Raw genomic sequence first — 15,150 nt, 5'->3', positions numbered from 1 at the left:
ATAGCAAGTAATTAAGAAGACTGGGGAGGGGGGGGAAGACTAAGGCTGAGATAAGGTGCATCTTAGTCTTTAAACTGACATCATAGCTCTGTAGCTCTTTGGAGAGGTTTCTGGAAGCAAACTGTTATCAGGGGTGTTGATTGTGGTTCCAAGAAAGATGAAATCATTGACAACTTCAATCTTTTCTCCATCTATCAGTCCAAGGGTGAGGATTTTTGTCTTCTTGATGTGGAGATGTAATCCATATTTAAGGATATAATCTTTGATCTTCTTCAACAAGTGCTTCAAGTCCTCCTCACTTGCAGGAAGCAAGGTTGTACAATCTGTATAACCCAAGTTCTTGGTGAGTCTCCCTTTGATCCTGATGTCACATTTCTTTTACATAAAGTCCAGTTTCTCAGATGGTTTTCTCAGTGTATAGATTGGATAGGTATGGAGAGAGGATAAAATCCTGGCATACACTTCTCTTGATATTTTTGAATCATGCAGTGCTCCCTTGCTCTGTTCAGACAATAGCTTTTTGGTCTAGGTATAGGTTTCACATGAGCCCAATTAAGTGTTCTTGGATTCCCATTCTTCTGAATCATAGTTATAGTTTGATCTACACAGGTGAATGCTTTTGTACATTCAATAAAATACAGATAGAAATCCTTCTAACATTCTCTACTTTCAGCCAAGATCCAGCTGACAACAGAAACTATAGGCCTCGTGCCCTGGCCTCTTCTAAATCCAGCTTACATTTCTGGCAGTTCTTGGTCAACATACTGTGTCTAGCTGTTTTTCAATAATCTTGAGCAAGATTTCGCTTGAATGTGATAGTAATGATTCTTTGGTGGTCTAACAGTTAGGATTTGGTGTTCTCACTGCCACAGTCCCCAGTTCAATTTCTGGTCAGGGAAGATCTGGGAACATTGTAACTAGAAGGACACATATAAAGGCATATCAAGCAGACAGGCAAGTTTCCTGTCTTTTCTATTATTTGCTTGTACACACTTCTAACCTCTATTAATTGTAGGGACAGGTTTTGTTTTTTGTTTGGTTTTTTTTTTTTAAATTTAACAATTTTAGGTCTAAGATCTACACAAAGGACCTCCACAATTCCATAGCAGTTTCACATGGTGCGTTCAAGTTGTGGTGTAAGTGAAGAACACTAAACGTCCAGTGAATTGCCAGATGGAGCTAATCAGTATTAGAAGAAATGCAACCAGAATGCTCCTTAGAAGTGCAGACTATGCTGCAGTGAAACACAAGGAACTCATGCAATATTATTCGAAATGGGTGACCCTGGAGGACATTATGTTGAGTGAAATATCTCAGTCACAAAAGGACAAATACTGCATAGTGCCACTGCTGTAAAATGGGACTGATATCAGGGTTGGGGTGAGACTGAGAAACATTGGCTAAATTATGTATACTGCACTGAAACAGATGAGGGAGAGAACAGTTTAAAAGCAATATATGATAGGGTATTATGATTATGACAAGAGTCCAGGTGAAGGTTGCATGGTGGAGTGTACTGGCGAGGGGGTGGGGGAATTGTATACCAATGAAGGAATTTTTCTTTTACTTTTCAAAGGGAAGGGTGATGAACTGAGGGGGAGGGGTGGGCTGGGAGAAAAATGCAACTATGAATGAAGGTAAATCCAAAATCTCTGTAAATGTTCATTAAAATTAATTAAAAAAGAAAAAAAAGTGCAGATAGTGAGACCTGAGCTCACTTCGAACTTACAGCCTCAGAACCCCAATAGTCTCAGGGGTAGTGTGAAGTTGTTGCTTAAGCCTTAAGCATCCATTTTCCAAACAAGTACATCTATAACCTTTCCCTTAACGGAAAGAATGTTCTAGGTGGGTTATTGATGTAGGGCGGTGTAGGACTGTGCCAAGTTAGACCCACCCCACTAAAGTTCACACCACCTTGTTTAGAGAAAGAGCTTTATACTTTAGCTTGGTAACTCTGCAACAACAGGTCTCCTTTTTCAATAACTTAGAAGGCTTTCACTTCAGGGTGACTTTGAGTCTTGTTTCAGAGGTTGGCATTTTTAAATCATTGTCAAGAATGTCTAACAAGTGACTCCAGCGATGGTGATCTGGAAAACTGACAGAGCTAGAAATCAAAATGAATGCATACAGAATTGTGATGATAATAAAAATGAGAAAGCTTTTTCCTTTCTAAATGCTAGGAAAACTATTTTTTATAAAGAACATTTTAAGTTTTACCTTTCTTAATTCTTTATTTGCTTATGCTTCATGTATTAAAGCAATATAACTATTTACCTTGGTTCTAATCAGAGAAAAATTGACTCAGTCAGATGAGAGAATGAAGTATTTTGAAAAAAGTGACAAGACACTCTAATCATGACATTTATTTTTAAAACCCTAAATTATACTAATACCTAAGATGCTTAATTAATGTTAACTCCAAATGACTTATTCATACCCTGTAGTGTTTTTTCAGATTATAACAGTTAAGAAAATTAATCAGTGTATTGTTTACTAAAATAAAATTTTATTCTTTTATATTTAATTATAAAATTTATATGAAATTGGGAGTCTAATAAAAGTGGACCAAAAGTTTATCATCAAACCACAAATTCAAGAAATTAGGTTTATTCTTTATTTCAGTATAAGCACACTCTTCATAAGCATGCTTCAAAGCTTTACAATGACTTTCTCTTATGAGAACTTGAGTCTCTCCATGCACTTTCAATTAATTTTAATATAATAAGTATTAAATGCTTTGAGAGTAAGAATATATTGACTTTTAAATGGCATCACATTGAAAGGCCCTCAAATTACTAAGGCTTAAATGTTAGCTACATTAATGTGGTAACAATTTCATTTTCACAGCAAACTGATAAATAGGACCTATAATCATCTTTTTATATCAGAAAACCAAGGCACAGAATGTTTAAATTATTTACCTGAAATTATAAAACAGGATTTAAATCCACATCTCTATCATACTCTCTTTACTTTTATACCTCATTGTCTTCATGCTAAGAATTCTATACATCTCAATTTCTCTGCCAAGAAGCAGTGAATAAGAGCTCCGCCTTAAACTTTCATACTGTAGAATGTTGTTGGGTGATGGTTGGCTGTTGACTAAGTCCAACTCACAGCGACACAAAATACCACAGAAAGAAGCCTTGCCTCCTTTTTTGCCCCCTCACAATCTCTTCTGTGCTTAAGCCCGCTGTAAAAGTCACTGGATCACTGCATCTTGTTAAGCACTTTTCCTCCCTTACTTTGCCAAGCATGGTGTCTTTTTTTCAAAGGCAGGCCTCTCTTCATAGCATGTTCAAAGTCACCATCTTTGTCCCTAAGCAGCACTCTGACTACTTCTTTCAAGATAGAGAGACTTTTTTGGGCAGTCCATGGCATATTGAACACTCTTTGTTAACATGATATATCAGAAGAGTCAATTATTCTTCGGTCTTCTATAGGAAGCAACTGAATCTAAGAGGGCTGGCGTCACAAACATGCTAATCTCTAAGGTGACCTCCTTGGTCTTCAGCATTTTAATAAAGGCCCTAGGCAGCAGATATATCTAATGAAATACAGCCTTTGATTTATTGACTGCCGCTTCTGGGACTGTTGAGTATAGATTGCGAGTAAAAGAAAAGTCTTCAAAAATTCCAATCTTCTTTTCCACCTATCACAATTTTGTTGATTGGTCCAATTGTGAGAATTTTGTTGTTGTTGTTTTCCTTATGTTGAGGTGTAATTCATACTGAAGGCTCTGAGCATCAGTGTTTCAAGTCTATGAAATAAAACTGTGGCATTTGTATATTAAAGAATGTGGAGGAATCTTTCTCTAATCCTAATATTATATTCTTTTTCCATAATATAGTCCAACTTGTTGGATTATTTGCTCAGCATCTAGGGAGGATAGAAGGAGAATTGATGCCTTTGAGCTGTGGTGCTGTAGAAGACTATTGAGGGTACCATGGACTGCTAAGGAAACAAACAAAGTCATCCTGGAGAGGGTTAAATCAGGCTGATCCTTGGAGGCAAAGATTCTGAGGCGTCGTCTGAGATACTTTGGACGTGTTGTAAGGAGGGACAGGTCCTTGGAGAGGACATCATGCTTGGGATGGTGGAGGGATAGCGCAGGAGGGGAAGACCCTCTATGAGGTGGATTGATTCAGTGATTAGGATAATCAGGATGGGAATGTCAGAGGCAGTGCGATTGGCACAGGACAGAGCAGAATTTAGGGCTGTTGTACATAGGGTCGCTGTGAGTCGCAAGTGACTCTATGACACATAACAACAACAACAACAATATAGATTCAGTAAGTATGGTGAAAGGTTACAACCTTGAACAATTCTCCTGATTGTAAACCATGCAATATCCCTTTGTTAAACCGACTGTTCTTGGCCTATGTTGAATGAGAACAATTAAGTGTTCTAGAATTCCTATTATAAGTGTAATAATTTTATCCATTATTTATTAAGCATTCTGGAATTTCCATTCTAAATGTTGTCCATAATTTACAATATGCGACACAGTCAGATGCATTTGCATAGGTAATAAAGAGGAGAACACATGTCTCCGATCTCAGTCCAGCTCTCTCTGACCTCAGAATGGAGAGCTTTGTGCCACTGTCACGAAGTCTTTCTTTGGTTTTATTCCATATGATTTTCAGAAATGGCCCAAGAGCTTTTCACTCCAGCACATTATAAGCACACTTAATATTTTTGTTTTCATAATAAATGCAGCATAATGAGAGGAAAAGGTAAGAGAACATGTCTCAGTGGGATTATATACCAACATTTTGCTAGGCTCTGAGAAGAATACAATTAGCCTGAGAAGGAGGTAAGTAGAGCATTATTCTTTTTTGTTTGTTTGTTTGTTTGTTTGTTTATTATTATGGGTCGAATGACCAGTTAGCTACTTTATCCTATCAATAGTGTAGCCCTGCCCAGCTTGTAGACATCCTTCCTTTAGGAATCCAATTGCTCAGATGTAACGGCTGCCATCTGCCAGCTGACGAAACACCGTCTGCGTTCAGTGGTGTAACAGCTTTTCAATTCCCTGCTGTGGGATAGGAATACTCAGTTGAATTTTCAAACTTTTAAAGTACTGGTTAATACAATACTTCATATTGACTAGTACTCTACATTATCCAGATTGTTATTGGAGAGAATGTTCAGCTTTTTCCTGTCAACGGGTTAAGAAAATAATAGAAATAGGTTTCGTGTTTATAAATAATGCCAGATTATATGTATAAGTGACTTTTTATGCATGATTTGTGATTGATTTTTTATTAATTTTAATGAACATTTACAGAAACTTTCGATTTCCACTCATTCATTGTTGCATTTTCTCCCTGTCCCACCCCTCCCCGCCCCCAGTTCGCTCTTCTCTTTGAAAAGTAAAAGAAAAATTCCTTCATTGATATACAATGCCCATAAGTGACTTTTAAGCTAATTATGTCTCAGAGAAACATGAACACCTTCGATGATTCACTACTATAACATCCTGGTATTTTCATTATTCTTCTCTTTTCCTTTTCAATTTTAGCCATATCTAGTTGACCCAGTTTAACCTAACTAACCTAAAAGCTGGTGATTCAAAGCCGTGCAGCAACTTCATGTAAGAAAGGTTGGAACAGCTAGATACTCCTTATAAAGATTACAGCCAAGCAAAGTGGATAGAGCCATTATGTACAGTAACACATGGGGTCTATAAGCAAACCAGATGGAGCCATTATATGCTATAACACACGGGTCTATATGAATTGGTACTGACTGGAAAGCAACATTTTCCTTTTGATTTGTTGGTTGTATTTTGGGATTATGATTACACATATATAGAAACTCACTTGCACTCCACAGCTAGTCAACTGATATTGTAGAATGGAAAGGCCTGCATACTCACTACCATCAAGCCAGAACTGACCATTAGTTGACCTTCCAGTGGGATCCTAGAGGCCATAAATCAATCACATGGGAGGAGACTGTCCATCTTTCTTGCACTGAACTGCTGATGGATTCAGATTGAGAGAGGGGTACCGCCTTTTGATTGCAGTGTGACCCCCTAAAGACTGACACGAGTAGAGTAATAAATGTAAAAACCCAATTTTTTTTTTAATTTCCATTCATTCACTGTTGCACACTTTCCTCCATGTCTACCCCTTTTCTCATTGATAATTAAAACAAAAAATTATTTTATTGTTACACAATTCCTTCCCACCCCACCCCTGTCCACTCCACTATGCAGCTTTCATTCTGGACTCTTGTCATGACAATAATACCTAATCATACATACCTTTTAAACAGTTCTCTCTCTCATCTGTTTCAATGCAGTATACATGATTTATCCTATCTTTCTCAGTCTTCCCCCTCCCCAACCCCTATGTCAGTCCCATTTTATAACAGTGGCACTATGCAGTATTTGTCCTTTTGTTACAGATATTTCATTCAGCATAATGTTATCCAGGGTCATCCATTTTGTATAATATTTAATGAGTTCCTTGTTTTCAATGCAGCATAGTATTCCATTGTGTGAATATACCAGAGCTACTTTATCCGTTCGTTTGATGATGGGCACTTAGGTTGTTTCCAACTCTTTGCTATTGTAAACAATGCCACAATAAACCTGGGTGAGCATATATCTGCTTGGGTGGCAGTTCTGGTTTCTTTAGGGTATATTCTCAATAGTGGAAATGCTGAGTCAAATGGGATTTCTATTTCCAACTTTTGAGAAAGCACCATACTGCTTTCCATAGTGGTTGCACCATTTTACACTCTCACCAACAGTGAATAAGTGTTCCAGTTTCTCCACAACCTCACCAGCATTTGTTGTTTGCTGTTCAGTTAAATTTTGCTATTCTACACAAAAATCTACTCAAAGTGGATCAAGGACCTAGAACTAAAACCAAAGACTAGAAATAAACTTCATTAAAGAAAAGCTTGGAAGAACTCTGGAAGCCCTAATCCACAACATAAACAGTCTTCCAAGCATCTTATAAAACCTACAACCAGGAGAGGATAAAATAGATGATCGGCACCTTCTGAGAATAAAATCCTTTTGCACATCCAAAACTTCTCCAACAGGGTAAACAGGGAAGCCACAGACTGTGGAGAAATATTTGGTAAAGACATGTCAGACAAGCGACTTATATCTAGAATTATAAAATACTTGAGCATGATAACAAGATAAAGGTAAACAACCCAATTGAAAAATGGGCACAGGATATGAACAGACACTTCACCAAAGAAGACATTCAGATGGCGAACAAACACATGAAGAAATGTTCAAAATCCCTAGCACTAAGAGAGATGCAAATCAAAACAATTATGAGATACTATCTCACCCCAGTCAGAATAGCAAAACCAAGTCTTTAAAAACCTCATTGCTTCCATCTCATAGGTACTCTGTAGAACAGATAGAACAGAATAAAACTGTCCCACAGGATTTCCATTTCTGGAACTCTTTTGTGAAGCCTTCTGCCAAGCCTTTCTCCCACAGAGAGGCTGATGGTTTTTAATTGCTGACCATTCTGTTAGCAGCAATTACTTCAAACATAACTTTAATTGGATCAGGCATTGCAGAAAGTCAATGTTTTCATTCTGTAAGGGAAAAATATCTAAGGAATGGCATATGTGGGTTTTCTGTATATACAGTTCTGGTGGAACTGTTTATGACATATTGAGCTGTTAATTGAAAGGTCTGTGAGATTCTGGTTCAAACCCACCAGCTCTTCTTAGAAGAAAAAGAGGAAATCTTCTCCCTTAAAGATTTGGAGCCTCAGAGACCTAACGGACAATCATGATGTGTTGGAATCAAGGCAATGCTTTTAGTTTTGAGTGAAGAGTAGCATTTTATAATGAACGTACAAAGTTCATGAGACTCCACGAGACAAATAACATTTTCTGAAGCCAAAGAGAAAAACAGAATGAGTGTAAAAGGTAAGAGTAAACGTTTCTTTCCATCGCTTTAATGGCCCTCCCCCTTTTGAACGTTTACACATATCTTGCTCAGTTATCTCCTATTTTCACACTAATGACATTCAGCACTATTTGTCCTTCTGGGATTATTTCATTTTGATAGCAGAAGCTGGTGGCTGGAGAGGGAGGTAAAGGACTGGGAAATAGTCAACGGGGATTGGAAAAATGGAGGTGATGATTTGGACTTGGATGAAGAGGCTGGACTCTGTATGATGGTGCTCCTGTTTTGGTAGAGATTCTGTGTGGATTGCTGCCTTGTTTTTATTTAAGCCTTTTGTTTAGAGCCAGCAAGACCTCCAGGAGGACACTTGCATTTAAGGCCAAGCCCTTGTCTCCATTTTGGAGACTGGGTGAAGTGATTGGACTCTGTAACAAGGGCTCTCTTGTTTTGGTTGAGAGTCATCCATCGTGGAACTTTTGGGTTTTTTTAAGGCTCTTATTTAGAGTCAACAAGACCTCCTGTGGGGCCCTTGTACTTAAAAGTTGGGCTTGAGGGATTATATTTTAATCCCTTGTTACTATATTTTGGAGGAACATTCTTCTAAATCATACTGCACTCTTCTGTCATCTTGCTGTGCTGAGGTAATCTGCGTTTGCTGTGATGCTGAACATTGTAACCTTGAGGTCTCTAATGCCATGATAGATGCCTATGGTGGACAGTGTTTGGTGGAGCTCCTAGTTTTGAAACAGTTTTGAATCAGGAGTGGCATCCACTCCCTAAACCACATGCCTCTGGAAACTCTATGAACTAGGAGAAACAATAGTCATAGAAAGGCCTCAGATCCTTGTTCATGGAGTCACTATGAGTCATGTGCGACTTGATGGTGATCAACAGCAACAACAATAGGCATAGAGTAATGGTAATTAATTATATAAAATATAATTGTAGAAAACACAACGTACATGAATGAAACACAATGCATAAAAATGATGGGATAAAGCACAAAGTATATGTGTGAAACATGTTGTATATGAATGATTAAGCCCCTTTACAACTATTGACATTTATCAAAATTCATAAGAGTTTCTGGAGGCATGTTGTTTAGGAAGCGGATGCCATTCTTCCTTTCAAGATTTTAGGCAAATAATAAAAAAATTAAATAACAAACCTTTTCAGGACATTTGAAGCACATAGCCACAAAAAAATGGATTCTACTCTGGAACATCCGGATTAGTTGAAGAGCACATTCGTATGTCACAGCCAGTGATAGGGCCAGACAAAAAAAGCATCCATAAGAAGTGAAACAAGGATTGTGAAGCTCTGTCTCACATACTTTGGGCGTGTGGTCAAGAGGGACTAGTCTTTGGAGAAGGACATCATGTTTGAAGGGTGGCTGGAGAGCACAGGAAAGGAAGATCCAGGATGAGATGGATTGATTTAGTGACTGGAGAAAAGGGATTAGGCCTGCTAGAGGCTGTAAGATTGGCTAGGATAGTGCAGGGTTTAGACACAGGCAACTCGATGGCACATAACAACAATAACCATCTTTAAAAAGGGAGCTCTGGTGGCTTAGAGGTAAGAAATTGTCCTGCATAAAGGCACACAGTTCAAATCCAGCAGTAGCTTTGTGGGAGAAGGAAAGGCAATCTCCTCCTGTGTGATTAACCACCGTTAGAGGGTCAGCTATGGGTCAGTTTCTGGCTTGATAAAAAACAACAGTAAACATCTGTTTACTATCTTCTATCTTCACTATGTTGTTGTTGTTATGTGCTGTTGAGTTGCCCACAACTCATAGTGACCGTATGTACAAGAGCCTTAAACGCTGCTCTATACTGTGCCAGTCTCACTGTCTGTGACACACCTACCCCCACTACCCCAGACACTGAATTAACCCACCTCATACTTGAAAGCTCCACCTCAGTTGCCCTGTTAGTCTGTGTGTATTCTGTTGTACATAGGGTTTTTAGAGGCCTGCTATTTCGGAAGTGGATGGTCAGTCCTTCTTCCTAGTCTGTCTTAATCTGAATGTTCAGATTTAGAGAAGTATCTGACAGACTATACTGATTTCAATAGTCACAAACTGATTCCATTACTCTTTGATCATAATCTCCATCTCAAGTAACACGTTGCCACACACTTTTTAAATTGATGACCGTGCTTAGAAACACATTTGCCTACATTTGTGGTGTGTTAATGAAATTAGTTTCTTCAATAAATGCTTAAATATCATTTCTCCTTCTCTTCCAGGTCCTCTCTTTCCTCATAAACCAAATCCAATAACAGTTTCGATTCACTACATCTCATCAATATATTTTTCCTCTTTCACTGTGGTAAATATATATGTAACCAAATATTTGATGCCTCAACCGTGTTCATATGGACTGTTCAGTGGCATTAATTATGTCCATCATGTTGCTTTTCAATGATGGTTTTTATCTGCTCCAAACTTTTATCATCACCCTTAAATAGGAGCTCAGTAGCCTCTAACTTCATTATTATTTGATGGTTTATTTATCTCACATCTCTTCATTTTTTTCCTCCATTATAATATTGCTTCTGTCACAGTGGGACCTTAACACTCTAGGGGAAAGGAAGAATGTCTCCCTCTCCAGCACTCTGTACAAGGCCTGGCAGAATAAGCATTCTAAAAATTTTCCCTGTAACATACTTGAAAAATATGAACATTGATCTGGAATCACAGTTCCTCCAAATTATTTAAGATCCCAGACAACACAAAATCTCTTCCCAGAGACAGAAATAAACTTGCAACAAAATGGTAAAAGAACAATGTATTTTCTTCATGCACATGTGTCAAATTTTAAGATCTTGGTGGCTCTTCTAATAATCAGCTTTGCACAAGTTTATATGGAATCATTTTCCCAAAACCTTTTAAGCCAATTATACTAATATTACATATTTACCATTGGATGGTACCTTCCAAAATACTGAAGAGCAATAGCATCACTCTGGAGACTAACGTGAGCCTGATACAGGACATGGTCTTTGCAATCACTTGCTATGCATCAGAGAGCCGGACAATGACTAGAGAGGATAGAAGGAGAATTGATGCCTTAGAGCTGTTTTGCTGGAGAAGAGTATTGAATATACTATGGACTGCTAAGAAAATGAACAGGTTCACCCTGGAGAGGGTTAAACCAGGCTGCTACTTGGAGGCAAGTATTCTGAGGCTTTGTCTGACATACTTTAGACATGATGCAAGGAGGGACCAGTCCTTGGAGAAGGATTTGGGAGGGTGCAGGGACAGCATAGAGGGACACCTCTATGAGGTGAATTGATTCAGTGACTGGGATAATCGAGGTAGGTATGTCAGAGACAGAATGGGACAGGATAGAGCAGGGTTTAGGGCTGTTGTACATAGGGTCGCTATGAGTCACGGGCAACTCGATGACACATAACAACAACCACCACCACAATTGGATGATGTTTCCTACTTTTAACATTTGACTCCAATGACTTCAACAACAAAACTGAGGACTGATGTACTAGAGAGACTCTGACAGATGTCATTGAGAATGAAAATTAGGGGAATTCTAGAAATACCTAACCTAGCTTTCAAAGGCCCTAAGAATCATCTAATGAATTATGCTTTATGAAAGAAAAATGTTCTAACAAGAATGTATTTTGTGTATAAAATGCTGATTTACAGAAACTTCTAATCTAGAAGTTGTTGATCAAATGCAGGAAGCATACAGACTCAGAGAGTCACAACTTCTGAGGGGATCTGACTGCACCCCTTCACCCTGAGAGTACTGTTTGAGTGCTATAAAACACTTCATGTCACCTCATGAAATGTACAAGATACCAAGAATTCTGAGGTCGATTGGAATAGCTCTTTCAAAATCATATTGAGTGCAAACAAAGCGACACAGTTTTTATTTATTATCAGCACCTTCACTGAAGAATGATTAAAGAATATACAAATAGAAAAGGAATTCTTGGCCAGTTGGATGATACAAAAGAAATCTTCCAGCAATGTATGGTCTGGGCTATTTCAGATGCCTGGACAACTGCAAACCTTCCCTGTCTCTTATTAATAATTGGGCCCAAATCAAGTGCCTCCAAGGTGCCAGGACCTACTTGTGAGACTAGAGTCTAGCTCAGAATTTGAACATCTTCCAACAAACACTCTCATAATAGCAGAGATATCTTTTCCAGACACCAAATTACTCCAGTGAGCATAAATGTCATGGACCTGATTAAAGAAACATCAAAATCCAGGGACCATTTGTGTTTAGAAAATAGAACTAAGATGATCCTTTATTAATAAATACAAAAATATATTAAAAACATGGTAACTCTGGTCGAGACATCCAGCCATCTGTTTTACAGCTATTTATTGTTGAAAGAAAATAAGAGGGCACATAACAGCATCACTGCTTTTAGGAAATGATTGTGGAAGAAATGTCAAAAATCAAAAGGTAGATTAAATACGCACTTAAACTTGAATCCACTCAAAACTCCTCGCTGCTGAGTCACAACCATCTCATTGCTGACCCTCTCGCCTGGCTTTTCAAGACTCAAAATTGCATGGGAGAAACCTGCCTATCTTTCCCCTAAGGATATGCTGGTGGATTTGAACTGCCAATGAGGTGTGGCCTTTGAGTTAGCAGACCAACTCTTTATGAATTAAACAAACAACACACACACGCGCACAACACCAAAACAACCAAAACACAACCAGGAAAAGGGACTCCCATTCATTTCCTTCTGATGGTCTGCATTCCCATCATGGTGAAAACCAAAATGGAATATAATAGTTATGTCTGTGGATATTAGCATTAGCTGGCCCTCACAATCAAGGGTGGTGCACATCTGAAATGATGAACAAAACAGCATTTTCTAACAGTTAAGCTTATCAATACAGACGATAACATACAAATGGATAAGAAACAAATATTTAATAAAAGAGCAAAGCAGCAAGCACCAAGATTTAAGTAGTATGGAAACATCATTTGATCAGTTTTAGTCCATAAAAGAGGGGTAGGGTGCCGGTAGGTAGGATGGATAGGTAGGTATGAATAGACCGCAGAACATAGACTTCTAAAAGGACAGAGTGAATTTTCACACATCCTGCCATGAAGTCCTTTCCCAAACTCAAGTGATAAGAGTTCTGATAAAAGTAGTGCAGAACCCAAATCAGAACAACACAATAGTCTGCCTTCAGCACTGTTACCTCCGTTGATAGTCCATGACTTACAGAGATAGGCTTTTACGGATTATCAAATAGGACTAGGAGTTCTAAAGCTGTAATAACAGATACTTTATACAATTTTACTTTATAAGATAGAGTTTGAGCCACTGCAGTACTCTTCAATGTCGATTAATCTCAATATAAGAGAGAAATAAATGTACAACTCAGACATGGCAGTAAAAAAAGAAGGTTCTAGACAGACAAGCACAGACTCCTTATTTCTTTTATGTCTCTCCATCTCCCCTTCCACAGAGCTGAAGATAAGGAAATAACAGAAAATAACACACTGCTATTAAAATTTGTGCAATTTTAGTTTCCTGTTGATAACGTTAAGCTATGGCTGGAATTTCGCCATCAGCAAATTTGATACAGTTAAGTCCTACTGTCAGTTTTTTTCTAGTAATCTTTTTATGTCTAATTCTTTAAGTCTGGATTCAAAAGAATGCCACTGAATGTGGTCACTGCCCAGCTCACGCCACAGGTACTCCGCTAAATAGGAAAACTATTCCATATAACTGTGTAGAATATTAGAAAACAAAAAACAAGAGGGAAACCATATGCATGCCTACACATTATATCCCAAATGATATACGTGGAAAATGAAATGAAAAGGTTTTACATTTTTATGAACCAACATAGGTCATTTTGTTTTAAGAGTAATTTTCTGTTAAAATTATTCTGATTTCAAGGCTTACATTTTTTAAAAGAAAAATCTGAGTGTTATTTTTTTCTTTTAATAAGAATGTGAACATCTTTTGCAAACAGCTTCCAACACAACACTATAATTATTATTTTCATGTACCTGTTTTTCTCCACTCGGCTTTTTGTGGTTCAAAAGCAATTCAACAGCCCCGACAACTTCTTTCCTGATTGCATGTAATAAAGCGTCTCCAATGTAAACGTTAAAGCTTAAGAGAAGTTCAATAAGCTCCAGGTTCTCATTTTCAATGGCAATGAGGAGAGCAGTTCTTCCAAGAGGATCAATGCAATTAATATTGATTTTAAAATAAATCTCAGCCTCTTCTAAGGATTTCTTGACGCTGGCATAATCTCCTTTCTCCACTGCGTTCAAATAGGCTTTTTCTGATGGTGAGAGTTCTGATTCTGCTCGGACTATCCTTAGAGGGATTCGATCTCGGTAGGGCGCATTCACATTTCTTTTGTAATAGAACTGAGCCATGCTTCATGTCATGCTATTCCTTTGTCTCTGCAAATGCAAACAACAAACAAAAATCAGGAGGATTAGAGTCAGTACGCTTTTGAATTGCCAAGCATCCTACTTCCTTTCAACTTCATGGTGACGCTAGTGGCAGCAATACTCATATTGTTCCTAATTACTTTTCTCAACAAATAAAATTAACTATTCAGTTGTCAGGGAACACTAGTTATCAACTCATTGGACTTCATGCATCCTTAGCATCTGCAGAGTTTCTCTGACTGATCTTCTGAAGTAGTTTGCCAGTCCTTTCTGACTACTTTCTTAGTATACAAAGTCCACTGAAACCTGTTCATTTAACATCATATCAACATGCAAGCCTTTACTGAAAGACAGGTAAAAACTATTCATGATTTGCATTGACCAGGAACCTAGGTCTCCTGTACAAAAGGCAAGAATTATATTGAGCTCGACTACTTTCTGGAAATACAAATAGAAAAATCTTAACCTACAATGAATAAACAATGCTTAATGGTTGGCAGTATAATTAAATGTTATCATAAAGAACTGTCTGAAGATGCATCTAGAGAGATATAGGCTTTATTTACAAAATTTATAATTTTATAGTTAGTTGTACACATAAGTATAAAACACATACATATATACTTGTGTGTATGTATATTTATATGCAAGGGTATATGCAGGCAAGCCTATGTGTGTGCATATATTAAGAAAAACAATTTGAAAATCAGAAACAGTTATCTTTAAGGTCCTTTGATATTTATACACTATCAGTCTTGCTTCCATCATGAAGATGTTATTATTAATGGTGTCATAATAACATAATAAAAATGTTATTAAAATTACATTGTTGTTGTTGTTGTTGTT

The 15,150-nt window shown here is 37.7% G+C and overlaps 1 protein-coding gene across 6 annotated transcripts in view; it reads right to left on the bottom strand.

Annotated features, from left to right (window-relative positions):
* Positions 1-14,327, bottom strand: part of TRPC4 (transient receptor potential cation channel, subfamily C, member 4) — a 203,891-nt gene extending 189,564 nt beyond the window's left edge. For 5 of the 6 annotated variants that reach the window (XM_006879533.1, XM_006879538.1, XM_006879535.1 and 2 more), the window contains exon 1: positions 13,909-14,327. In XM_006879533.1, coding sequence (XP_006879595.1) covers positions 13,909-14,286 — 378 coding nt within the window. In that variant the 5' untranslated portion in view covers positions 14,287-14,327. The remainder of the gene's footprint in view (positions 1-13,908) is intronic. The other variant, XM_006879534.1, reaches the window with a different exon arrangement.
* Positions 14,328-15,150: the final 823 nt, after the last annotated feature.

Source organism: Elephantulus edwardii, unplaced genomic scaffold (genome assembly GCF_000299155.1).
Source record: "Elephantulus edwardii isolate Elephantulus edwardi_28Jun2011 unplaced genomic scaffold, EleEdw1.0 scaffold00004, whole genome shotgun sequence".
Lineage (NCBI taxonomy): Eukaryota > Metazoa > Chordata > Mammalia > Macroscelidea > Macroscelididae > Elephantulus > Elephantulus edwardii.
The sequence above is the reverse complement of the archived record's forward strand: the minus strand, read 5'-3'. Positions and strand labels throughout refer to the sequence as shown.